The following is a 26,691-nucleotide window of genomic DNA, read 5'->3' as shown; positions in this document are numbered from 1 at the left end:
TTTTTATATAAGAATTAAGTAAATGTAAGAATATACAACCAAACAATATAACTACATACCAAATTGATAGTTTATCCTTAAATATATTTAATTAAACTTAATGTCTACATAATATAATTAAATATATTGTTAGTTTTTTATAAATTAGATACATATAGCGTGTTAACACTAACAAAAAGTATGAATAAATTACAATGTACACGTTTTATCCTTGTAGGTTAAGCCCAAAATCATTGCACCGTCAAGCCATAGAACTACGACCATCAGAAGACCCTCAGAGAAAAAAAAATCTATGTTATATCCACAACAACGAGTCCGACAACCGAGAGTGACCAGATTTGTGCCATTGACAGGCATGTGAAAATATATTTACAAAATTTTAAACTTACCTGTCTTACTTATATCATAAAATAAAATTAGTTCAAAATAAAACGTACGAAGTAAATAAGTCATTAAATAACTTTTAAAATAATAAGTAAAACTTTGTATCAGTTATAGGTTTCCGGAATAGTGTAATAATGTCCTTACAAAAATGCTTACAATGTAAATAAAAAAGCTGTTTTAGTGTTAAGAGGTGCTGAATCGAGACCGGCTACGATTTAATTTTTATACTTTATCTAAGATATATTTGGATTTTTGTAGAATCACGACCACTCGCTGCGTCCTGGGAATTAATAAAACCGAAGCCAGACCAAGAATCTACTGATATTGAAAAAGAAATCCGTGAAAGGAGAATTGAGAGGTTAATAAATTATTAAATACATATAAAAAACCTACAGAGTTAATGTTAGAGAAGCGACTATCGCAGGCAAGCTCACACGCGCTACCACAGAACACATTTACTTGCGCGCTACTAAATGTGTGAAAATGAAATTGTCATTGTAAGCTTGTTAATTTACTGGGAAACGTAAATGAGTATTGAAAGAAATTTCAGAAATATATATTTTTTATAATTTAAAATGAATAAAATAAAAATTAAAACTTTTACACAGGTACACATTTCTTATCCCACGGGGCAACGTTGGCTGATGTTAAAGATTATTTTAGCGTTATAAAAGCAGGCATTATAAATTGATAAATAAAGAAAAAAAATAAGATTTATTTTTTAGAGCATACCATATTTCACACAAACGAATAGGGCGACGAATAGTACAAGGAAAAAAGTCAAAATATCAAAAATAAAGGCAATCTCTAAGTTAAATCTAAATATTATTCCAATTTATGTAATTTATAATACTTTTAACAGAAATTAGTTATATGTATTTTACAATCATTTTATTGACAGGCACTTATACGAGCAAGACATGTTGCTAGCTGAAGCAGATGTCTTGGTCCAACAGTTTGATGCTAGACTCCAACAATTGCAACGTGAGCGAGTCCGGGTGCAGGTACGATACAACACGTCATCGTCTGTTACCCTCGTTCTTGAGACATTATGTGTTGAATGAAGCAACTAAACTTCGCGCTTTGCGTTTTGAGAGGGAAAAAATGTAAATAATGGATTTCCCCGAGTTATAATCGAAACCACAACCATCGTGTTAACGTCGTCTAATATTCAATTTTCTTGCTTAATGAACAAAAATTTTGAATAGAAAGCTTGCTTAAAAAAATAATTTATTTTTTGACGCGTATAGATCTAAAGATGCTATTTACCTATGTGTATAAAGGAATAGTAGTTCCTTTAAATCGTAAATACACACTACGACATGAATTCAATTTAGTAGCGTTATATAATTGAGAATCCAAGAAGTATATATTAAGAGGCGTTATTATTTTCCAAATTATAAAACATTTTTTATCTAGTAAAATAGATAATTCGTATGATAAAAAATAAACATAAATACTTATATCGCAATATTATTACTTATGAATAGGAGAAAAATCAATTGCTCGAGCTTCACTTGTATCAATTGCATCGAGAAATGACTGTGTTGAACCGATTCGAGGCACACGAGGACAGACTGGCCGAGAGAGTGTATACTAAATTAATGCAGGTATATTTTTTATATTATTAGGTAAATATATGTAACTAATTTTTTATATATATGTACTTAATTTTAATTATTAAATTAACTTTAATTAAAGAACTAAATTAGTATAATAGCAATTTGAAGAGTACTAGGCTTAATAAAAAATATATTTGTGAATTTTGTATTCAAATTTGTGCATAATCATTATCAATTATTTTTTTAAGTGTGCAATAAGGTAGTGTTGCCGATCGATAGGCGACTATCGATAGGCTATCGATATTCTATCGATAGTTGTCCGATAGTAGGACTATCGATATTTTAATCGATAGTATCGATATTTCGATAGTATCGACACTATCGATAGTTCAAAAGAGTACAATACTATCTACCAGTCAGAAAGATATCGATACTATCGATAGTATCGATACTATTCAATTTCTAGGACACGATAGTATCAATAGTATCGATAGTATCGATACTATCGCAAATTAGCATACAATCGATAGTCCAAAACAATCGATAGTATCGATACTATCGATTCTATCGATACTATTGTTTCCTAGACATTCAATAGTATCGATACTATCGATTGTATTGATGCTTTTCTGATTAGGAGATACGGTACTATCGATAGTATCGATAGTATTGCACTTCGCCGATAGTATTGTATTCTTCTAAACTATCGATAGTTTCGATACTATCGAAAATATCGATACTATCGATTGTCCTATCGATCGCATAGCCTTTAGATTAAAACTATCCATTGCGAAACAGTCGATAGTTTGGCAACGCTACAATAAGGAAATATTATGTAATTAAATACCTCTATTAAAACTAGGTGCGAAGCGTGAATGACCAAATAGAAGACTGTAAACATCGTATAGGAGAACATGAAGCTCAAAAGGAGGAACTAGATACGACATGTCAAGATTTACAGCGACAGTTTAAAAAACTAGTGCAAGACAACAAGTTTGCAGATTTCTTAAGAAGAATATTTAAGAAGAAATACCGGCCACCGCGAGAGCATGACGACGACGGTAGTATAAAACTAGTATTTGACAAGTTTTTTAAACTTATGTTACAGAGAATCAAAGCAAATCAAAAATAAGTTGTTATGGGATATTAGTCGTGCCATAAATATTTAATTATTTTATGAACTAAGATTAATAATTTCACACTGAGCTATGTAAATTATACATTTCTAGATTTTTTCTCATATAAAATAAAATTGCAACTATCAGCACCAAAAAGAACATAATATGAATTTAAGAAAGCTAACGTGCCAACTAAACTATCATTTAGAATCGTCGGAGTCAGAATCAAGTTCGTCCTCAAGTGAAGAAGATGAAGGTAGCTTGGACAGTCGAGATATTGGTCCTATACGATTGGACCCTAATATATGTCCAGAAGGATGTGAAGTCGACATTTATAACAAAACTTATGAACTTAGGAACACTAGGTATGAAGTGAAGCAAGGATATTTTTTTTTATAGATTTATTAAATGACATTACTTTTATTACTTCGGACAGTCTTAAAATATATAACATATTATATTGTAATATTTTTATATTTTTTTAAAGAATTAATAATTGGCCTTTTTAGGCATAAATATGAACAAGATATGTTAGAAGAAGATAGACTCGTAGACCTTCTACATAAAGACATTGACGCTCATAATAAGGTTAAAAGAAAATTCTCGGTGCAATTAGAGAAACGGAAACTGGAACTTCGAGAGTTTATGGTATGTATGTTAAAAAATAATCTTTTGAGATTATTGATTGAGGTCTTCGTGGCGCATTCATTCCCTAGCTCTTTGTATTGATAGCGCTGCGTTAAGCTCCGCCACGTAATGTCTCGAAATTCGGATGGTGCGTGAGATACGGAGTGTTTTAATACTATGTTCCCTTTGACATTGATACAATGGGAAATTAAAAAAGTACATTTTATAAATTCCATTTTTCCGTGTAGATGGAGAAACAAAACTGTATGAACGACGTGGACCAAGTTGTCATACTTCGGTATGACCAGATTCGCGCGTCCGCCTTTCGTGGCTGCACTGGACCCGGTGGCCTCTCCCATACTGTTGTGTTCCCAGAAAAAATGTTGTCTAAGCTGCGTAATAGAGTTCTGGAGTTACAAGACGAGATAAAGCAACAAAAGCAGAGACAGAAGTCAGTAAGAGAAATTATTGCATTTATACAGCATTTAATAATTTTAATATTATCTTTCAATTGATTATTTTATAGATTGTCGAGCAAAGAGTAAAAACTTAATATCAAATATATTTATTTCCTCTTTCTGATAAGACAATGACACACAGTTTGTTTAACATGCAGCATTTTGAGTTTGGGTGGAAAGAGGAGCTAGAGCTAGAAAATAAGTATCAGGAAATTTACTAATGCATAATTACATAATTACACCTAGGTAATGAATATTGCAAACATAAATAATATTTGAGATTAAATATTTACTGTTTTACATGATCAAATAAACTTTTATTTAGAGTGAACCGCACGCACCTGTTCCGCATGAACGTGGACCTGCGCGCGATGGAGGCGCGCGCGGAGGAGCTGAGCGCGCAGATGCGCGACGTGCTGACGCGCAAGCTGGGCCGGCCGCGCCGCGTGGACCGCACGCTCGACGACCTGCTGCGCCAGCTCGCGCGCCGCCACAAGTTCACCGCCGCGCTCGCCGCCGTGCCTGTGCTGCTGGCGCAGGTCGCTGAGTGGCGGGTGGGTTGACTACTTGACACCATTATGTACTTGTTATATATTCGTTTTTTTTTTTCTATAAAAAAAAACTGACTGACTATCCTCCAGAATTAAAGATATTATGTGGTTAGAAGTTGATTCAACGTAGTGTTGTCAATCAAAAAGGGGGAATGATAATAATTCGTGTCTCCGAGTGGAGAACGAACCATAAGAAACGTATTTACAGTAAGTAGGACGCTACGCCACTGCGCCACTTTGGCTTCATATATTATTTGTTGCCATACATTATTTGTTGTTGTTACAAGAATTATAGAAAATCTAAAATTACACATGAAGTTATAGTTTTTAATAATTTTGTTGCATGCGAGTATTGTGCGAAACAGAAGTAATAGAGGTAAATACAGCCCGTAGCACTTTGACGTCTATTTCCTTTATATTAAATTGAATATAAGTATATTGAGTGACTATAAAAAAAAATATTAACAAAAACAAAAGTTATTTTAATTTTCAGAAACGTCACAGCAAATTAGAACAAAAATATCTGACAGCACTGAATAAGTACTCGGACCGACTTAGACTCGCCGCCGCTTTGCAAGCTGATGTCTATCCGCAGAAGGTATAAAATACACTATTATACTAAATGTTGGTATATTTTAATAGATATCCTTATTTAATTGCATTTAATCATTCTTGCTTTTTAAAAATTATATTGAGTTGACGCCGTCGTAGTACAGCAGCACATCACTTGAATGTAAACGCGATAGTTGTGTTGTCGATTTCTACTAGGGGAATAAACTATTTTAATATTTTCGTTCCGGTAACAAAACAGAGCTGTTGATTTAAAAAGTGGACAAAAGTGCCTTAAGACTAGATTCCCTCTCTCTGCCTACCTTGACATGTGCAGGATACCGATAATTTCACAAAATATTAACAAAATTATAAATTCCATAAGCCTTCCAAAGATTACACAATAATGCCTGGTGATTACGAGCCTGAACAATATCAACGCGATGTAGTGCGTCTCCGCATCATACGCTCACAACAAATGCAACAAATAAAGGTATGAAATATTTTTTAGAAAACGTACTTTTTTTTACGTAGTGGGATTCAAACACGCTCCTTTTGGAATACATTTTACCTTTATGTGGAATAACACTTAAAAAATGTTACGAAAGTAAGCTTTACTTAGCAACCACAATAAAGTTAAGAATAGATTTTTTAATAATTAAATTTTAATGTATGTTAGTAGGCATAGCCAAGTTGAAAACGTGTATAAATAAATATTAAAGAATAAAATTCTTAAGAAACACAAAAAGAATGTGTTTATATAGTCATATAAGTCTATTTCTATGTACCTAATGTCAAATGTCAACACAAAAAAAAATCAAAGCATTATAAATAAAAGGAACCTGAACAAGACAACAATTACTTTTCACAGACTTTAGAAGAAGAAATTCATGGATTGCGACTGAAACCATTATCCCACATTATATCGCCTGCAATATACAGTCCACCAGAGTCAGTTCGTTCCGAAATAAGTCTCAATATGGTGCCGCCGACTGCTAGACCTTCAAAAAGAAAATATTTTCCAATGTAAGAACCAACATGTTGTCATAGTTTGACATAACCGACATATTAGATACATATTGTAAGTAATAAACTGACTGTAACTGCCGAAGTCCAAACTGTGGAGTGTATAAAAATAAAAAAATAACTATCTGATGCTTCTTGAAATTACATTTATCATGAACGAAGCTTGATCTAGTAATTGCAAAAAAAAATTAATTAGTTAATAACCTAAAAAAGTAGCATATTTATTTTTTACAAATATAATGTAGCACACCTCTCGGATCCCAAGTGAAGTTGGTGTATGAAGTGAACTTGATGAAACTACTATATGACTGCTTGGATACTATGAGGGTCACACGTGACGACGCCGAAGAGCTTTTACAAGAGCTGGCTACGGAATTGCCTAAGGTCATTTCAGGGTAAGCGTATTTAAAAGCGTCCAACCATCGCTTGAAAACAAACATGTATTTCAGAAATTGATCATTAAATACAGAAGATAACCATATATTTGTTACTAGGCTTGCAGAAATATTTTTTTTATATAAGCACTTACCTAAATTTTCACCAGAAACGTATTTATCAAAGATTGATTTACTGAGGACTTGGAAAATAATTATAGTTCATATTAATAATTATAAAATATTCTCTTACAGAGCTAAAACTCGTTTTGAAGTGGTAGACACTTTGGTGAAGAAATGGCTGCTAAAGTATGGTGGTGATCCAAGTTTATACAAGAAGCAAACAAGGGCCTTTGATGCTCTTGCAACTTTAGCTGATAGACTAATTAGAAACCAAGTAAAGTAATTTTCAATCTATTACTATTCCGCATAGAATAGACAAAGGGACCCTAAGGCCCCTTTCAATGAGGATAGAGCGTCTTAGCACTAGTGCTAGTTACTTTGAAGTAGCTTCTTTGAAGTAGACTCATTCAAACGATTTCATTACTTCCTATTGGTTTATCTAATGGGAATAAGCGAAAAGTTGAAAAATATATTGTATTAAAACAGGTAGAAGCAATAGAAGGAATGGACGCCAAGACTCATGAAGTAATGAAGTCTCTAGAAGCTGCGTTGAAAAATGTGGCAGGAGTACAACCGATACGCGCGCGCCTCGGCCCCGCCCTCGCCTCGCTCATACATACTACACATGATGGTAACGTATTATTAGTAATTTACTTTTAAAGAATTCTCAAATAGGTACTTTAAAAAAAATGTATTAAAAAATTTAACAAGATTTTTTTTCTTCTAATTTTCATTTTAACGACTTACTCTCAAATTGGCCGTTAAAGTGGATATTGAAAATCTTAAATTTCAGAGGGATGACGTTATTGGCAAACAAATGGCAAATAATAAATGAAAACTATCGAATTTGCTATTTATCGATATCGATGTTTAGCTAAATTATCTTATGAAATCAGTGGCGTAGCGAGCTTAACTCTCGCCCGTGGCAAAATACTTTTACATCGCCCCCATGTTTAAATAGTTTGCTAACTATTTGGCGCCCCTTTATGAGCGGGGCCCGGGGCACGATGCCCAAAAAAGTCCAAATAATTTTAATCTTTATTCACAGAGTCTGAAGAAAGTATAACGATGGCGATGACTTCCCTCGTAAAGTCTTTAATGGATGAGGAATATTCACTAACAACAGAAACCATCAATACTATTGATATTCTTAATGTTGTTGAAGATATTAAAGGTGAAATTATATTTAAAATAATGAAGAATAAAGTGATAGTGTTTTAACGTTATAAAGTACTTTTTTTGTATAAATACTTCGAAGTATAATTACTGTGTAAACTAATTAGTATCTGTGACTGTTGCTACTTATACTGACTGAAATATTTCATTTTCTCGAGTGAGGATCGAACCCACAATCAATCGCTTCAAAGTCACACTTTGAAGCCCTGCGCCACAACTGGCTTCAATGTTATATAGAGTCCCGATATATCTAAATAATATTTACTTTTAAAATAACAGAATGTGGAGTGACAGCGCCTCAAGAAGAATTGGAAAATGTTGTAAAACTAGCTATTGACTGTCTTCGTGCACAAATCCTCTCTCCTCAGGAGAAACAACAACTAGTAGAAGACGTAGAAAAGGCTCTTCGTACCGATGCGGTATTAATTTCTTTATAAATAAAAAAGCAGCTACACAGTATTTTTTTGCATACCAGGGTAGGCAGAAGGAACCTTGTGGTAAACACTTCGTGCCCCATTGTCTGTCGGTTTCCAGAATGGCGGAACTAAACGCCGCGCTTTGAGTAGATTCAATACGGGATAATGAAAATAAATAATTCTAATATTATAACTTGATACCCAAATAAACAAATAATACAATATGCGTATTCGCGGGGTGTTGTGAAACTAGATTTTCTATGTCTGCTGTTATAATGCGGGATAAAATGTGAAGGTGAAAAATATATATAAATAAAACATTACTTCTTCAGGTATCACTGGCAAGAGAAGATTCGGTACAAACAGAAGGAAGTGAGAAAAGTTAAAAATTTATAGGTACCTAAATAAAAAGTCCAGTATAAACGAAATAAATATTTAGTCATTACGTGAAATTTGTTTATTATTTCTTTCCTAAACATTCCGCTTAATTAATAGAATCATTAACCTATGCTGCTTATGTCAAGCCTTAAGTACAATTAAGTATAGTCCGCGAGGCCTAAGCTGAGCTTTATATTTGGGTGAGTATTTATATACATATCTTGTGTAAATGTGACGTCGGACGTCAAACGTGGCGAATTTTGTCCTCAACTGGTTTATATTGCTTTTTGACAACGACACTTCTTGTACCCAATAAGCATAATATATTTAATTTTATTTCTTAATATTTTATTTTCACATTGGCATTATTACTGTACAAGAATGGAAAAATGTATGTGAACACACAGGAAAAAAGGAACAAAAAATCGTCGACACAACACTGTCTATGGTGAACTGAAAAATATAATTTTATCCAATGTGTGTATCAGAGTACTAACGACGAAATCTACATTGAAGCAATATTAAATGAAGAAACAAAAAGTCTAAAAGTTAACAGGTGTAAAAGTTTATACTTATATTTGTTGTTTTTAGGTGCAATAAATGCAACAATGTATCATTTAAATTTTCTTTGCTCAATGTATGGATGGTATTGCCACTTGGGGCATTGCAGGGGTTATAGAAATATAATATTTATAATTACATAGAAAATTAATAGTTTGAGCTATTCTAAAATAAATTATTTAATTTGCTTCAGAAGAAACGGATTCTTATTATACTATAAAAAGGTAATAAAATTTCGTTGAATAATATTTTTTTTTAATATATAAATACTGCTCTTCATATTATTTGTTATGCGAGTGAAGCTTTGAGTAATTTCTTATAACTTGATAATTTTATTTTTAATTATTAAAATAAATAAAATATATGATATGTAGCTGGTTTGCTTAACACATCTTAATAAATAAACCTTGTACATTTTTTACTTGGCAATGAATCGTATGTCTATTTTTGATTTATCTGTGCGAGTTTATCTACCTGCACTGCAATCTGCATTTGCAATATTTTTTTTGTGCTCAAGTGAACCACTAAAACAACGAAATCATTTTTATACATTTTTATTAATCTGGTGTTTAATATTTAATATGATTAGCAAATATATAGGACTTTATTAATTTTAATACATTATTGTATTTATGAGTTTCGTGCTACTTTCTAAATAACTGTAATTACGGGAAAACTAGTATTAATTGATTTTTTTATTTTGTAAGCACTTATCTGTTATCGACGACATTTGAATTTTTTTGATATTATTCAAGATATTAATGTGAATATCATAAATCTCAAAGTACGTTATAGCTACTGTCAAAATAATGCCATGTATGCTCCGGATCATCTTAGAAGGAAGGAAATTAGAGATGCGATGTACCGCAGTAATTCCAGTCTCGACTTGATATATGGTGACCATTCAACTGTTAACGGATTACGACGTGAATATGGAAGTCATGGGTCAATTGACGTGATCAGTGGAACCAGTGAACGTCTCCCCGCGATGGTCCACAACTACAGTGTATTAAACGCACCTGATAAACCCTCAGGATTAAGTCGTGTGACTGATAGGTTTTCTGAAGTTCTAGCTAGTGATCATGCAGACGGCCCAACACCCAGAGCAAGCGTGAGCCCAAAGCCACGCTTAAAATTCAACAAACTATGGGGTGGAACCACTCCAGCTGCTATAGCAAGATCTGACGGAGACAGTATCATAACATCTTTAAATGATTCAAATAAAAGGAGACAATTTGCTCACTATGATTGTCAGTCACTCATGGCTAATTTAAGTTATGCTGCTGAAATTCGTGGGGCATTGCTTAGTAGACGCCGAAATACAACTACTGGAGCTTCTGCTGCATCTTTACTTGCAACGCGGGGCTTACCACCAGGTGAAATTGCGATCCCAGATACTGGTGATGGGAGGTCAAATGAATTGCTTGAAAGTTGCCCATTCTTCAGAAATGAACTAGGTGGTAAGTGTTCAATTGTATTGCAACAAAAAAAAGTGATTGATTTCTTGATATAAGGTGATTCGAGTGTACCATTTGAGCATTATTCATATTGCCAATGTCACTTTGTATGGAAAACATACGAAGGAAATTGTGAAAAAAGTGTGGTGTTGAGTTCTGCTACAACATGAAGCACATACCACCACAATAATCATAAAGCTAAATAAATAACAATCATCTGAATTATATTTATCTAATATGAGTTGAGTAAATAATATACAGTCTAGGCTTATGCCTATAATAAAAACATGGGAAAATCTGTAAAACTATTATTGTGCTTTCATGGTGATATTTTATGGGAATTAGGTGACTTGAAAACTATAGTGGTCTTTTTTATAATTAATGATATTATGTTGGTATATTGAAGAACATTATAGTGCTATATAATTGATTTTGGGGTCAAAGCCTGTTTAAAAACATATTTATTTTATGATATAATATATATGTGCTACAAATCTTTATTTTTGTAACTTCATGCTGTATTCCGCATATATAGCAGAGTAGGCAGAGGGATTTTTTTTTTTTAAATGAAGTTAATGTAGATAGGGAAGCTCTATGTGGGTGCTAGAGAGAAAAGGATTTTTAAGCAGAAGGAACCTGGGAACTAAGTGTTAAGATATTTCATTCCCATTAAGACACTTCTGTTCCAAAAAGACAAGACAGTGGTGCAACATCAGATTGTTCAAAAAATCCGGAGAATAATTTATCTTCTTTAGGGTGAAGTGCATTATGCCTTATTGTACCAGAGCGAGTTCTTGAGTTAAGCGTGTGGAACAGAGTGTCTTAACATAAGATTATTATTACATACTCTGCTTTATATGTGATACAGCACAAAGCTGAGAAAAGATCACTAAATTCTTCTATTCTATGCCTGAAAATGTTGAAATATATTATAAAACCTGTAGTACCATTTAATGCATTTAACTAATGTTCCTTACTTATACCTTACTTAAAATATAATTAATAATCAACAGTACAATATAATTTTCATATAAACAGAGTTCAAGCATCTAATAAATATTCATAGTAATGCTACTTTCATTTTTAATAATGGGCATTTTGCATTAAACATGCATGAGCAGAGTCAATAACTTCTTTTATATATGAACAACAACATGGAACCAGTCATGCATTAGCTAATTCAATATTCATATTTTTATCTTTTTTTTAAATAGTACTCCTTTATTTATATTATATATGTATTATTGACAGTATTAGAGTGCACCCATACAACTTCTGACTGTAAACTGTTGGGAGTTCAATTCCAATGAGGGGTAATAAATTTCCTTATTCTGGTAACAAGACAAAATGTGAAGTTAAATTCTGCCACTCAATATGCAATGTCTCAAAAATTAAATGGAAAGTGGGAAACAGAGGGTCTTAACCTGAAGGTACCCTCTGTCTACAGAGGGTACCTTTAGGTTCCAATCTATTTTTATGCTACATAGTTTAATATTCTATCACTAGAAAATATTTGTGTACATTACAAAATATTTCTAAGAAGTATTTTAAGTGTATAAAATTATGTGCTTTAAGTTGCAGATGTTTTAAAACATGTTTGTGACTCATGCTAAAAGATTCCTTAAAGAGCTTACTATTAACCATTATTACTAAGGCTTGTTTATTGGGGTTTTTATAACAAAATTAGTGAAATATTACTTGAATAATCTGTGGCTTTTTAGATAATATTGTAACAGTAATTTGGTTAGCTCAGCTAGTGGGTGCCTTAAAATTACAACTGGCTAACAAGTCCCAGGTATTGCCCTGCGACATGACTGCACTCGCACTGTGAATATTTTTTAATGCTAAGATGTTCTTATTTCTTTATTAGGTGAAGAAGAACGATGCATTTCACTCTGCGCCCGAACTGCTCGAGGAGCCATTCCAGGTCAATTTGGAGGATGGCATCGTCCCAAAGCAGCTTATGGGTTTTCAGTATTAGAATTCCCTCCTGGCCACACACATTGGCGCAGTGGTTGCCCCTTCATGAAATCTAGTTCGCCATATCCAATCGAAAGTCAAGATCTTGGCGCTTTATATTATCGAAATTATTTTTATACGCAACGTAAGTTAAAACACTGTAAATAAGCATAACTTATTACTTGTATAATAGCTATATATAATGAAGAAAAATAAAAAAATCTCGTAAATTATTTATTTTAATAATAAAATCATAATGGCTATTAGTCAAAACACTTATTAGCAGAATATTCATAGTTTAATATTAGTAGAAGTTTATTCTAACTTCTAATAAAACTAAACTTTACGCTGTATTTTTTACACAATTTTTAATTCTAGTTATTTATTTCACATAGTTAATATTGATAATATATCTATTCACATTTGTATTTTTAATTATTTTGAACATATCCCATTTTCAGCACACCAGAATTGGTTTGGAATGGATGAAAATTTAGGGCCAGTGGCGATTTCGATAAAGAAAGAACGCGTGGAATTACGTCGTGGAGGCGGCGACGCCTCAGCTCCGGCGTCCCAACTAGCGTGGCAGTACCGCCTCATCATACGAACATCGGAACTGCTCACTCTAAAAGGATCTCTTTTAGAAGACGCTTTGCCAACGGTCAAGCCGAGTAATAATAGCGCTACGTATAATACGAAGGAAGTATTGGAGTATGTTGCCCCCGAGCTGCAACTAAGTTGTTTAAGGTAATCTCTTTTTGCGTTATTTAAACTAATTTTATCTATTTGTCATTATTAGGAAAAAAATAATTTATAAATTTACTCAAATTTTTATAATATAGATTTTTTTATAATTAATGTGCATTTTATGTCTAAAATCTATTCTAATATTACAATCTATTATCTGTGGCTTCACCCCGGTGGTGGTGGCGGTGGTGGCTTGCTATATAGCTAGCTAAGTTACATCGAAGCGATTAACGTTATAGACATATTAACCTGTTGTAATGTAGGCTGTAAACCTGTAGGCTGGAGGTTGAGACGTCTCGATAAATGGACTATTCAACAAAAAAGATTTTTTCAATTTGAGCCAGTAGTAGTAAAATAATTTATTATTTCCAGTGGAAATCACGTATGTACGAGTACGTATACCACGTAATGAAATGAAACACATTGCATTCATAAATTTGAAATGAAAAAATATTTTTTTATAGATTGGGAATAACAAACGGAGGTGCCGAAGAACAACTGCTCCGTCTAGACGAACAGCGTGTTACACGACACTACAAAGTGGGAGTCATGTACTGTAAAAGTGGGCAATCTACCGAAGAAGAAATGTATAACAATCAAGAAGCTGGACCTGCTTTCGTTGAATTCCTACAAATGTTGGGGCAAACAGTGCGCTTAAAAGATTTCGACAAATACAAGGCGGGTCTTGACAACCGTACGGACTCCACTGGCCTATATTCTGTATATACAACTTATCAAGGCTGCGAGATAATGTTTCACGTGTCAACAATGCTTCCATACACACCGAATAATCGACAGCAATTGCTGAGGAAGCGACATATTGGTAATGATATAGTGACAATAGTCTTCCAAGAACCAGGTGCTGCACCATTCACACCGAGGAATATAAGATCTCAGTTTCAACATGTTTTTGTTGTTGTAAGAGTGATTGACCCTTGTACGGAAAACACACATTATAGTATAGCTGTGAGTCGTGCTAAAGAGGTGCCTTTGTTCGGACCGCCGATTAAAGATGGTGCGGTATATCCGAAAGGAGAAGCGTTCACCGATTTGCTTTTAAGTAAGGTAAGCGTGTTAAGATTATTATTATGTGATGTTAAAGAGGAGTAAACCCGCAACTTCGATAGTGTTGACGTTTAATAAAACATAAATTTGGTTTTTCGTTTCTTGAGGAATTTCCTTCTTTTCACTCTCTATGGAACCTACATGCCAAATTGCAACTTTGTCATTTAACTATGAGACTGATTTAACGCATGTTAAAGACTGATCTGAGTCTCAGTAATTAAATCATTAATTGTTTAAACATTTAGGTTATTAATGGGGAAAATGCTGCTATCCAATCCCCCAAGTTCAGTACGATGGCGACGCGCACAAGACAAGAGTACCTGAAGGATTTAGCTAAAAATCATGTTACTGCTACTACCACAGACACTGGGCAAAAATTTTGTAAGTTTTTTAATGTTTGTATATCGGCTTCACACTGTATCCTCCGCATACGACAGGTTAGGCAGAGGGAATCTAAGTCACCCGTTCCTCATTTTGCACCGAATTCTGGAGACATTGCACGTTGAGTGGCGTAACTCAACGCCGTTATTTTTTTGTTTGTTTATCCTTAATATATGTATTTTCGTTATCTTGCTCTGGCAACAAGGCAAAGCACGGCATTAAATTCCAACAACTCAAATCCTCAAAAATTAGGATAAAAGTGGGGAATGCAGTGCACTAGATTCCTTAACCTACTAAATGCGGGATACAACGTAAGAATATATACGCGTTAAATAGAGAAACTCCTCCAGTTTCTTCGTTAGTTTTTAAATATAAATTTACTTTCCCCTAATAATAATATTAGGGGATTGATTAAATTAATATAAACTTGTATATTTCTAGCGATATTTTCTTCATTACTGATGAAAAGCGGCAGCAACTCAAACAATAATAACAACAATATTGTACAGAAACCCGAAGATACTAAAGACGTGTTGGTCGGTGGAGCACTCTGTTATCATGTAAGGAAACTATTTATATCTTTAACTTTATATGTTTTAATATATTATAATTATCAAACTCGGAAATGAAAATAATTAAAATATAAATATTTTCTATCGAATGGCGACCGAACGCATTATCCACCTACCATAGATGTTACAAACGCACGTTCCGAATACTCTACAATGATTTTTCATATTTTTATTTTTTTTATCTGGTAATAAGAGCGCGACGCTGAGTCCTGTCACTCAACACGCAATGTTGAAATATGGTGTGTTGGGAAAAGTGTATTGACACTAAGTTTCCACTATCTACCCTGCTATATACGGGGAAGCTAAAAAACTAACCTTTTTTTAAATTGAAATGAAAGTTAAATGTTTTAGGTGCAAGTTCAAGACGAAGGTTCTGGAGGGACAATACTCGATTGCATCATGGGTATATCACCTGACACTGTAGTTATTGTAGAAGAAATTTCTAGACAAATTGTCTTAGTTCTTCCAACAAATACTTTGTTAGGTATTGTATTGTTTTTACTTATTTACTAGTTATAGGTAGATATATAATTCAGATTTCAATATCATTATAATGGCTCAATAATCCATTAAATTTATTATTTGAGTTGATTTTATAATTGATGGGAACAAATGTTATTATAAACTGCTAACATTTATTTCCTTATATTACATATGCTATACTATTTTTATTTTAGTGGTTATACCACTAATAAACGTTAACAAAAAAAACCGTGAAGTTTTATCCTGTAAGAATTTTATCTGTCACATCTGTAAAAGTTGCAAACACGATAGTTCTTTCGACTTATGTTATAAGAAGTGATTTTGCTTATAATTTGTGTAACAACATTATATGTTTATATTAATTTCGATAAATGCATGCGTCCGTTTTAATAAATAATGCTTTTAATTACAAGGACTATAAAATTAATAAAACTATTGTGGTGAAACTTTGATGATAATCACAAGAAAATCAGAATAAGTAAATATATAACCATTTCTGCCATCCATTGATCAGGATGGGTGACCAGCGGTGCGTGGACTCGTATCTACTACCACCGCGGCGAGAGCGTGCGCGCGGCGTGCGGCGACGCGCTGCGCCGCCTGGCCGGCGTGGCGGCGCATGCGCACGCGCTACCCGAGCTCACGCTGGAACGCGGGAGCGCCACGCAGCTTGGTATGTGCTGAAGAATATTTTAAATTCATAATAATATAGAATATTTTAAATATTGGCGTAGAGTGTAAACCTGCTAAATGAATTTTTCGTTTTATTATTTTTATAATTTTTATACCAATCAAAAGCGTAAAAATATACAAAATCGAACTCTATTTAAATTCATAAAACTATAAATCTATTTCCGAAATTGTAAATACCTTCTGATAATAAATACATGTATACTCATAGTCTTATAAAAACGTTTGTTATCTCTATTGATAAGTTGCTTAATAGGCTGTTAGCAGGATTTCAAGTCATTTATATTCTATTCCAATTTCTACAGGGTTCCACGTACAACCAGATGGGTTAGTAACACAAGTGGAAAGCGGCGGTGCAGCTGCACGCGCCGGCGTTAAACGCGGCGCTCGCCTCCTAGAAGTGTGTCGAGCGGCCGTCGTGGCTCTACCCCATGACCACCTCGTAGACTTACTGAAGACTTCTGATCCGGTTACTGTTAGTATTTTTTTCACTGTATAAACAAAGAAAATCCCTGCTGTATTTTTAGACATTGTAACATAAGCAAAAAAATATAAAAATATTTAATAAATAGTAACCTCTCTTGGGAAACGGTAATTCAGAATAATAATATCTGGGTGTTGCGACTTTGTATATCAGTGTAAAAAAGTGTACAAAAATTACAATGTGGTTTGATAAGAATGTATGGCTTAGTGGCGAGGCCGTTTGGTCGTGCCAAGAGACGTGGCTTCGTGCCCCACTACGTTTTCAAAAAAACTTTTGCCATTTTTTTACTATTGAACAGCAATTTAAAAAAAATATTTCGCTACGCTACAAATAAATATATCGTTTACTGTATTCTCATATGTATTGTATTATTCTGTAGATCCGTCTCACGTTGTCGGGCGGAGCGCGCTGCGAGTGCCAGAGCGCGTGCACGGGGGGAGGGGCGGGGGCGGCGTGGGCGCAGCAGCCGGCTCGCCGCCGCCTGTCGCCGCCACGCTCCGACACCTCCGGATACGGCACCGGTTTGTATTTTAAATAAATAAATCAGCTTCACTCTGCACACCAAATGATAGTAATGCATAGTAATGAAAATATACATTTAAACAAATATTTAATTTCTTCGAGTGGGGATCGAATCCATTATCAGTAGATTTTGCAGTCACACTTTGTGCCTCTCTCTAATGAGGCCAGTCGTGGCGCAGTATTTAGGATTTTAAATATTTATTTATGTTTATAATACAGACAAAAGTGTCAGCTTACCCTCTTTTATAAAGTGGCAGAACTCAACGTCGCACTTTGCCTCGTTGTCAGGGCGAAGAAATAAAAATATTTAATTTCACCGAATTAACGTTCATTGGAAAATGAGAAACTGAAATGTATTAATGGGAAAGGAATGCTTTAACATCAGTTTTCCAGATTCCCTCTTTCTACTCTACAGCTACAACAATATAAAATTTGTTACACATTCAAGGTGGATCAGGCCGCAGCACGACGTCGGGCAACGCGGCCAGCAATGGCGCGGCGGAGGTGCGGCGCCGCTCGCACGACGACTCGTCCCCGCGCCACGCACGCCGCCCGCACTCTGCGCACTCTTCGCTCACGGTATGAAATTATATGGATTATTTTAGTGCACTTATAATGCACTGCACACAATATGATCAATGTATTAGTATGTGGGACTAGGAAATTTTCAATCTCGCGTAATCACGTGGTTTGCGGAACACCTTTCATAGATAATATTAGTGTTGATATGAGGTCAACAATAATTTTACTATTAAAATATTATTAATAATATTAAATTTGAGGCCAGTCGTGGCGCAGGGGCGCAAATTGTAAAATCGGTGACGCTGTAAAGGCCAGTAACGGCAACAGAATACTGGTCCATTCTTATTTTTAGCCGAATTCTGAAAGCATTGAATGTTACGTTAAGAAACTCAACGGTTTGCTTCAACTGAAGGGCGTAGAAATTAATATATAAATACAAAAAAAAGGCTTCGAGTGGGGATCGAAACCCGCTTATGTCTCTGAGCCACGACATGATTTTATTTGACGCAGGAGGAACTGATGCGGTTAATGGACGCGGAGCTGGGCGAGCGTCCGCCGCCGCCTGCGCCTCTGCCGCTGCCCGACGCGGCCGCGCTAGACTGGGCTACGCTGGTACACACTGCCACGCGCGCCATGCTGCAGGTACGCACCTCCACGCAACTTAACGCCATAATTGGTTTTAGCATGGTGGTGATAGATGAATTGTTTATTTTTTAGTCTTCTTGACTGTTTACACGTACAGGATGTAACGCGATCGATAAAAAAAAAAAAAAATCAAAGGATCAAATCTCTGAAATAAGATCAAATAAAATAATATATGATCTATAATTTGACTTTTAACAAAATCTTTCAAAGAGTAGCAAAAAAATACTGGTGATATTTTTTATATTATTCTAGAAGTATTTTTTAAAAACTATTAACCTTCACGCAAGTATTAGGTAATACCCTAATTTATGACCTAAGCTGGGATAACTTTACAATATCAAAATATTGGTACCCTATAAACATTTTTTGACTATAGTTGACTTGTGAAAAATGCAAAAACTTTGGTAAATACTTTTTTTAATGTACTGCAATTATTTCAATAATTTTTCAAATAATAAGTCATAGCTACAGAGAGTTCAAGTCTCCTCATAGTTACATAGAATAAAACATACATACAAATGTATTATGTAGATACGTACATAGGCTGATGTTTATCACATTACCTCTCTTTGCATCACACATGTAATAGTACTTCACGATGAAAAATAATTTTTCATTCAAAAATAATTACTTTTCTCCTTTGGGTTGTAAAATGTCAAAATAACAGCACTTTGTATTATAATTAGCTTATAATTTTAAGTACGTTATGGTAATTTGTGGACTTAAATGTAATATTACATTTACAAGTACTTTAGTTATTTTATTTTTACGTAAAATTGCTAACCAGTACACGATAGATAAACGTTACGAATATTTTAATTTAGATTTGTGAAGAACACCAGTATCCATCAATGGACAACTCGGATCCGCCAATTATTGACGCGGCCACCGAAATGAGTGTTGATAACTGGCCTGACATAACTGTGAGTATATTTAATTTTTTGCATTGTGGAACTCAACGCCGCGCTTGGTCTCGTTAGCAGAACGGGGAAGTGGGAATCGAACCCACAACTTGCCGCGTTTACAGTCACTCTTTGTGCCCCTGTGCCACAACTGGCCTCAATACTACTTAATATATTAAACATTCCGTATAGCTAAAGTAGTCCGTAGTCCTAAATAATATAACTATATTTTTAGGATTAAAAAGCGGTAAACCTTTTAGCGATTAACCTTTAGCATCTGTTATATTTAGTATACTTTTAAATTATTCAGATATGATGATAACGATGATTCACCTGATTTATACAATTAAAACAAAATATTTTCACGTATGATTTATGTATACTTAATTTTATCTGCCATTGATTAATATTATATATCTATGATTATTATAGTTTAATTTTGTTTGGATTAAATTTTCAAGGCAGAATGTATTACATGAAACAGGACAAAGGTTTTAAACAGTGTCATAACGTAATCTGTTATAGATAACAATGTTTATAGCTTCACGCTGTATCCCGCAAGCAGCAGAGTAGAAAGGGAACCTAGAATTCCGTTCTCCATTTAATTTTATTTATTTATTTTATGCTGATAGTAAGTGAACTTGTATGTAGTTTTTTTGAGACTATGTATTTTAAATATGAGATTCTTAAATATACCAATACTTAAGAATCTCCATTTTATGCTGAATGTTTGAAACATTGCATATTGAGTGAAAGTAATGCCACAAGTGATCTAGTTACCAGAGCATAAATGATAGGTATAAAAAAGCAAATATATTTTTCAAACTGAGCATACGGAAGTACTTCTCAATTTATACATAATGAATTTAAATTTATTTTGTGACGAAAGGTCCTACGTCAGATTCTCTTGCAAAACAGCTATTGACTTGTATTTTATTTTTCGTACAGAGCAGCGACGCCCAAGCCGGCGACAGCCCGGGCCCGCGCGCCGCGTGCTCGTGCGCGTGCGGTCTGGACGCGCGCGTTGCGGCGCTGGAGGCGGAGGCAGGCGCGGCGGCACGGCGACGGCGCGCGCTTGAGGACGAGGTGCGCCGCCTGCGCCGCCACAACGCGCGCCTGCGCGACGAGTCCGCGCGCGCTGTGTGCCAGCTGCGGCACTTCACGCAATGGCTGAAGCGCACCGTAGACAAGCAGTGACGGTATGTGGTATGTAACACGCTTCGTCCTTGTTATTGTAGCGAGGAATATATAAAAAATCAGTTTTACGCTGTATCCCGCACACAGCAGAGTTGGCAGAGTGAACCTAGTGTTAGCACACTCTGTTCCCCACTTTCCGCCAAATTGTGGAGGCTTTGCGTGTTGAATGGCGGAACTCAATGCCGCCCTTTGCCTCGACACCAAAGCAAACAAATGAAAATATAAATTTAAAAAAATAGGAAGGAAATTAGGATGTGAATATTATGTTTCGTTCCCCCAAATGGTAATGCACACATCTGCATTGATCAATTTATATTTCCTAATCTATATATATAAAATCGAAAGGTCACTCACTCATCATGAAATCTCAGAAACTACAAGTGCAAGAATCTGAAATTTTGCATAGGAGTTATTTATAGAACATAGGTGCTCGCTAAGACGGGAATTTGGAATATTCGACTTCTAAGGGGTTGTTTTGGGGGTTGAAAGTTTGTATGAAACTTCGTTACTACAAATGCTAGGAGTCTCAAATTTTGCATGGACGTCACTTATAAGACGTAGGTACTCATGGAGATAGAAATTAATAATAACGTATTTCACGCAGGCGAAGCCGCGGGCGGGCCGCTAGTACAATATATTTCTTAACTTTTTAAAAGCTGTCAAAATCTTGGCTCAAGCAAAAAAAATAATTAAGACATTATGTTCTCTGTCTTCTGCTTATTTTGAATGCTCCACACAATTAAATTTAAATAACCACTTCAGCGATCAATAAATATATACATATATGTAAAATACTCCTATTTGTTTGTATAATAGAAATAATATATATAAATGAATGGAGTGTTTTGGGCATAAAATATAATCTAGTCTTTTTATAACGGTTACGTTCAATTACAATTTAAATTAGATTATTCAACAACTATCACTATTTAACAGAGATAGTACACTAACAATATTGATTATAATAATGCTCTAATTAAATAAAAAAAAAAACAAGTTGTATCACCGTATCTAAATAACAAATTAACTAATTAGTTTATCGTAATCCATTAATGCTATTAAAATATTTTATAAGTTTGAATTTTAATATGACATTTTTATAAATAATTTAAAGAAAGTTTACATATTTTTTTCTTCACGTTATATTCCGCGTAGAGCACAGTAGGCAGAGGGAACCTAGTGTTAAGACGGTACGTTCCCAATTTCCGCCGAATTCTAAAGGCATGGCATGTTGAGTGACCAAACTCAATGCCGCGCTTTGACGCCAGAGCGAAGAAATTAAAATATTAACTATTTAATTAGCTCGAGTGGGAATCGAACCCACAATCATCTTTAATTTAACTTGTAATTTGGACTTTAATTTAATGTCACCTCAATGATTAAGACTATCGGAGATTAAAACCTTTAGGTTTTTACGTGGTGACATAAATATTTTTAAAAGTTAATTAGCTGTAGATATGATTAAATCTCGATTTCTTTGTTAGTAGATATGATCGAACAGATTAAGATTAAAATATTTCAGCTGAGGCTGCCGTGGACAGCAAGACGGGACGGGGCAATCAAAATTTAGTTAAATAAGATTTTCTTATTTTTGGGGCAAATTTTTGTTATTAAAATTTCTGGGGTGGACACATAACTATTCCGAGGGGGACACGCCCGCCCGGCCCCCATTATTCCTACGCCCATGCGTAAGGGTGAAAAAGTTTCTTAAATTTCGGAGAACAGAACATTGCGAGGTGGTATGAGGGATAAAGATAGATGCATAAATATTATAGGGGTAGTTACACCATAATTCTACCCTAAATTTAAACTAAATCCTTTATGTATTCCTGTAAGAAGCACTAGAAAAAATATATTTTAATATTTTCCTACTAGGCTAGGTGCCTAGTGCACTAAGTCACATTCAAAATTTAAAGATCAATGCTTGGTGTTTTGAATTCGTATAAGAACTCTCGATTAGGAAATACAGTCTAACAGAGACATTTTCTTTCTTAAGTATTGTTTTTTCATTCATTATTGTAGTGTTCATTTGTGGCAGGCCGCAGGGTAGGCAGAGGGAGCCTAACATTAAGACACTCCGCTCCCTACTTACCGACAAATTCTGGAGTCATTGCGTGTTGAGTGGCGGAACTCAACGCTGCTCTTGCTTGGACACCAAAGCGACGAATTGAAAATATTAAATGTCTCATTTGCTTAAGTGGGAATCGAACCCACAATCTACACGTCTGGTCTGGCTTTAAGTAATATTATATTTGTTTCTTTTTTTTTTTTTTCAGAAAATCCCAGTCAATGTCAACTCACAATACCTAGTGTTGGCGGAAATGGTATTTAGTACTTGAATAATATTTAATATATAACATAATATCCAAAGAGTAACTACGTGAAATGTTTAACTATAAACATGTAAATCAAGCTGTATCTTATGAATTGTGCCTTTCGAGTTTCCAGCGAAACTATTGTTTTGGCGTATAAGTATTTTTTTGTTTGTTAAAACAACGCTGTTTTTTACATTATTATATATTTTAATGGACGTTGCTGTTACGATCCTCTAGTTCTATATGCGTCGTTAAGTTACGCTCTGTCATAGTCTGATACGAAAGTGTTTGGTAATGTTATTTATTTATTACAGTGTTAAGTCTACCTGTTGTAGGTATATTGTGTACTAAAATAATATACTATAATTTTTTCTACTCGGCTTCTAATAAGTTTAGATTAGGATCATATAACGCCTTATAGCTATAGAAAAACCTAACTATTCAAAGTAATCCATAAAAGAACAAAATTAAAAAGTGACAAAATATTCAATATGTAACATTTTCCTTATAAAAATAGTGCTTTCTTACAATTATGCATTATTTAAGTAGTTAATTTGTATTTTAGTCTATAATATATACAGACTTGGACCCTGCCAAATATTACCGTAAGACCGCTAGCACAATCATACACTCAAATTTTAATTCAAGTAAAAAGTTATTGCTACGCATTAATAAATAAAATCACTACAAAATATTTAAAAATGCTTGAAGTGTACTTAGAATTCATAATACGACTTAAGTAAATGTAATTAATATAATAAAAAAATCATTAAACGTTTGCCTAATATTTAATATGAGTGCAAATGCGCTTTTGTTTAAAGGCCAATGGTGAGTGAGATTTGATTTTTTATTTCTTCTCAAATATAACGGGGCAGGCTGAAGAAATAGAAACCGGAAGTATTAAGACTCCGGCCACCGCCCAATTGTCGAGACATTACGTGTTGAGTTGTGGAACTTAACGCCTGGTCTGTCACGTTACCAGAGCGAAAATAAATAAATCTTTATTTTCATCAAGTTGGTATCGAACCCACAACCACTACAACGTTCGATCGTGGCACGAAGAAGAGAGCGCTCTAAGAAGAGAGCGCTTCATAAATATTTTGTATATTAAGTTTACACATACTTTTATAAATTGTACATACATTATGTCTTGAGAGAGCATTATGGGTATTTAAAATTGATTAAACTGATAGGTAAGATTAAAAATATTGTCTGTATTTTCAAGCCGATTAGGAAAACTCGTGTTTATTGATTGTGGGTTTTTTGATATCGAATAATTAAAAAGGACATATTTTTTCTTACATATTTTCAATTATTTTTAGACTCATTTAAGTGTTAAATGCTTTCTCTAGATGTAAATGTATGGGCATAAGTTGTATTGTTTACACTTTACCTTAATTATTTAATTTCATGTATATAAGTTAGAATCTCATAGTTAACTTATGTAAACGTAAAATGAAAGCTTTATTAGTTTAAGTCATTTAACCATATTCCAAACGCTAGTGTAATGTTTTTCACGTGTAAATGTATGTATTTATAAGATTTTGTCAATTAATAAATTATTGCTAATGATTTTTTTTTTGTAACTCTTTACTGTCAATTTACAATTTGATTACTGTTAAGTTCATCAAGAAACACTCAATAACACGTCGAACAAATGGATACTAATATTTTTATTTTTAATTAATTGAAAAGATCGTAATTTTATTTGATCTACATTGTGCAAACCAAGCACACATACTTTTATCTGAGAATTCCTCTTTGACTTCTGTATATAAACCTTAAACACCCAAAACCTAAATACGTCCGATAATGTATCTTTCATTGATTAATTGATAAGACTGAAAAGATTAACATTCAGTAATTTCGTGCAGTACCTACATAATACTATTATAGATGGTGTTTAAAGATATGTAATTATTTGTACATTTTACGTCATTTGCTTTCTCATTTACGTCGTTTATTATTACTGTAATACACTTGACAGTACCCCTTCTCGGGCCCTGTTTTCGGTTAGAGTCGTTACTTATGCGCAGTATATTTCATAAAAGACACTAAGCCAAGGTAGTCCAACCTCAGTTCCTGACAGTAAAGTTCTCTGATCGAGAAACTGACCAGTGTCTGTCATTGTCATTTATATTGTTTGTTTTTTTTATTATAAAAAAATTATAATGTGATCCGCAGAAAATCTTCGATGTTTAATTTGAGCCCATTTTCTTAAACAGTTGGTTATCCTAATGCTAGATCATAAACACCGAGTATGCCACATAAATATGGTTTCATTTTCTTGTGGCATATAAATTTGGGTGAATCAATACTGTTCGATTATCCGAACATCCAATTACTTTGGATAAATGACATTACTGTAATCTTAACTAAAATGCTTTTTGAAGCTTACATTACATTCTGCACGGTAGTCCGTGGATTTGAATATAAAGCAGGAGTGCTAAACATAATACTTAATAATCTAGATTTTCCCCACCTGTTATTTGTAGTGAACTTTCGTCAACAATTCACAGTTTACGAGAAACGTAAACATTTCAACGACCAAAGTATTATTGTTTACCGCCATAGATTCAAAATTTGCATTATATAAATTAAAAATATAATCGAACTGAATAAGTTATAGTGTAACGTTAATATCGTTATAATTTGTATGTTTATTTAGGACATTCCAGTTAAATAAAGTGTATACCAAAGACTTGATTTATTTCATAACCTTTATTTTCAAACTCAATGTATCAAAATCGTAACGGCTCGATGTCTATACACGGAAGATATATGAGAAAAACTATTATTTACTTACTCTGATGTCGAGGGAAACCGCAGCGTTGAGTTCCGCCACATAAAATGCAATGCCTCCAGAATGCGGCAGAAAGTGAGGAACAGAGTGTCTTAGCACTAAGTAGCAACGTACACGTAACGTAGCAAGTAGCAACTTGTTACCAAGTAGTTCATTTATGAGATTCTTGAAAATATAAGAAATAGATATTAACCATTAGATTACGATCTGAAACTTTATTCGTAACCGGTGAAACTGGGCCTAATACTACTATAACAATATCAGGCTCATTTACTTACAACACAAATAAAGGAAAAGTGAAAGTTAAAAGATATTTCATAGAAAAAAAAATCATTACATAAGTACTTATGTTTGTAGTTCGTTTCATACAAAATACGCGCATATGCCCGCAAAGTTAAGTTTGTAAACTTTTATAAGTTGTATTTCCTGTTGACCGCCGTAATTTATCCGGGTTTTTTTAAATCTTTATTTTAATAAGTAAGTAAGTAAATACAGAAAAAGAAAATGATAATTAAAACCAATCTATACTTATAATAAGATCGTAAGAGGGTCGGTGTCTGTACTTTGAAGATATTTAAAAAAAATGTTATTGCGAACCTTTGTTAAGGTAATAAATTCAAATTCAAAATATTCTTTATTCAAAT

The 26,691-nt window shown here is 33.9% G+C and overlaps 2 protein-coding genes across 3 annotated transcripts in view; both read left to right on the top strand.

The window, feature by feature from the left end:
• The window catches only part of LOC146528778 (cilia- and flagella-associated protein 44), a 29,684-nt gene extending 20,868 nt beyond the window's left edge, over positions 1–8,816 (top strand). Inside the window, exons 25-42 of the mRNA XM_085202772.1 lie at positions 218–353; positions 643–742; positions 1,286–1,388; positions 1,875–1,994; positions 2,809–3,007; positions 3,273–3,429; positions 3,574–3,712; positions 3,940–4,142; positions 4,475–4,703; positions 5,194–5,298; positions 5,635–5,742; positions 6,121–6,275; positions 6,521–6,670; positions 6,905–7,046; positions 7,259–7,403; positions 7,821–7,946; positions 8,228–8,367; positions 8,697–8,816. Coding sequence (XP_085058898.1) covers positions 218–353; positions 643–742; positions 1,286–1,388; positions 1,875–1,994; positions 2,809–3,007; positions 3,273–3,429; positions 3,574–3,712; positions 3,940–4,142; positions 4,475–4,703; positions 5,194–5,298; positions 5,635–5,742; positions 6,121–6,275; positions 6,521–6,670; positions 6,905–7,046; positions 7,259–7,403; positions 7,821–7,946; positions 8,228–8,367; positions 8,697–8,750 — 2,511 coding nt within the window. The 3' untranslated portion in view covers positions 8,751–8,816. The remainder of the gene's footprint in view (positions 1–217; positions 354–642; positions 743–1,285; positions 1,389–1,874; positions 1,995–2,808; positions 3,008–3,272; positions 3,430–3,573; positions 3,713–3,939; positions 4,143–4,474; positions 4,704–5,193; positions 5,299–5,634; positions 5,743–6,120; positions 6,276–6,520; positions 6,671–6,904; positions 7,047–7,258; positions 7,404–7,820; positions 7,947–8,227; positions 8,368–8,696) is intronic.
• A 957-nt stretch (positions 8,817–9,773) lies between these two features.
• Positions 9,774–25,943, top strand: LOC146528777 (signal-induced proliferation-associated 1-like protein 2). 2 transcript variants are annotated; one of them, XM_085202937.1, is made up of 15 exons: positions 9,774–10,763; positions 12,631–12,864; positions 13,181–13,466; positions 13,931–14,531; positions 14,777–14,912; positions 15,354–15,472; positions 15,836–15,968; positions 16,482–16,640; positions 16,963–17,132; positions 17,521–17,662; positions 18,112–18,242; positions 18,696–18,827; positions 19,655–19,753; positions 20,681–20,931; positions 23,206–25,943. In XM_085202937.1, exons 1-14 carry the CDS (start codon positions 10,118–10,120, stop codon positions 20,927–20,929), a joined length of 3,237 nt encoding a protein of 1,078 aa, XP_085059063.1. In that variant the 5' UTR covers positions 9,774–10,117; the 3' UTR covers positions 20,930–20,931; positions 23,206–25,943. The 2 variants fall into 2 exon arrangements, with proteins under 2 accessions (XP_085059063.1, XP_085059061.1); XM_085202935.1 differs by having other exon boundaries at positions 20,681–20,938.
• Positions 25,944–26,691: the final 748 nt, after the last annotated feature.

This window comes from Heliconius melpomene, chromosome 19 (genome assembly GCF_056956725.1).
Source record: "Heliconius melpomene rosina isolate 202511_hmr_F chromosome 19, ASM5695672v1, whole genome shotgun sequence".
Classification (NCBI taxonomy): domain Eukaryota; kingdom Metazoa; phylum Arthropoda; class Insecta; order Lepidoptera; family Nymphalidae; genus Heliconius; species Heliconius melpomene.
The sequence above is the reverse complement of the archived record's forward strand: the minus strand, read 5'-3'. Positions and strand labels throughout refer to the sequence as shown.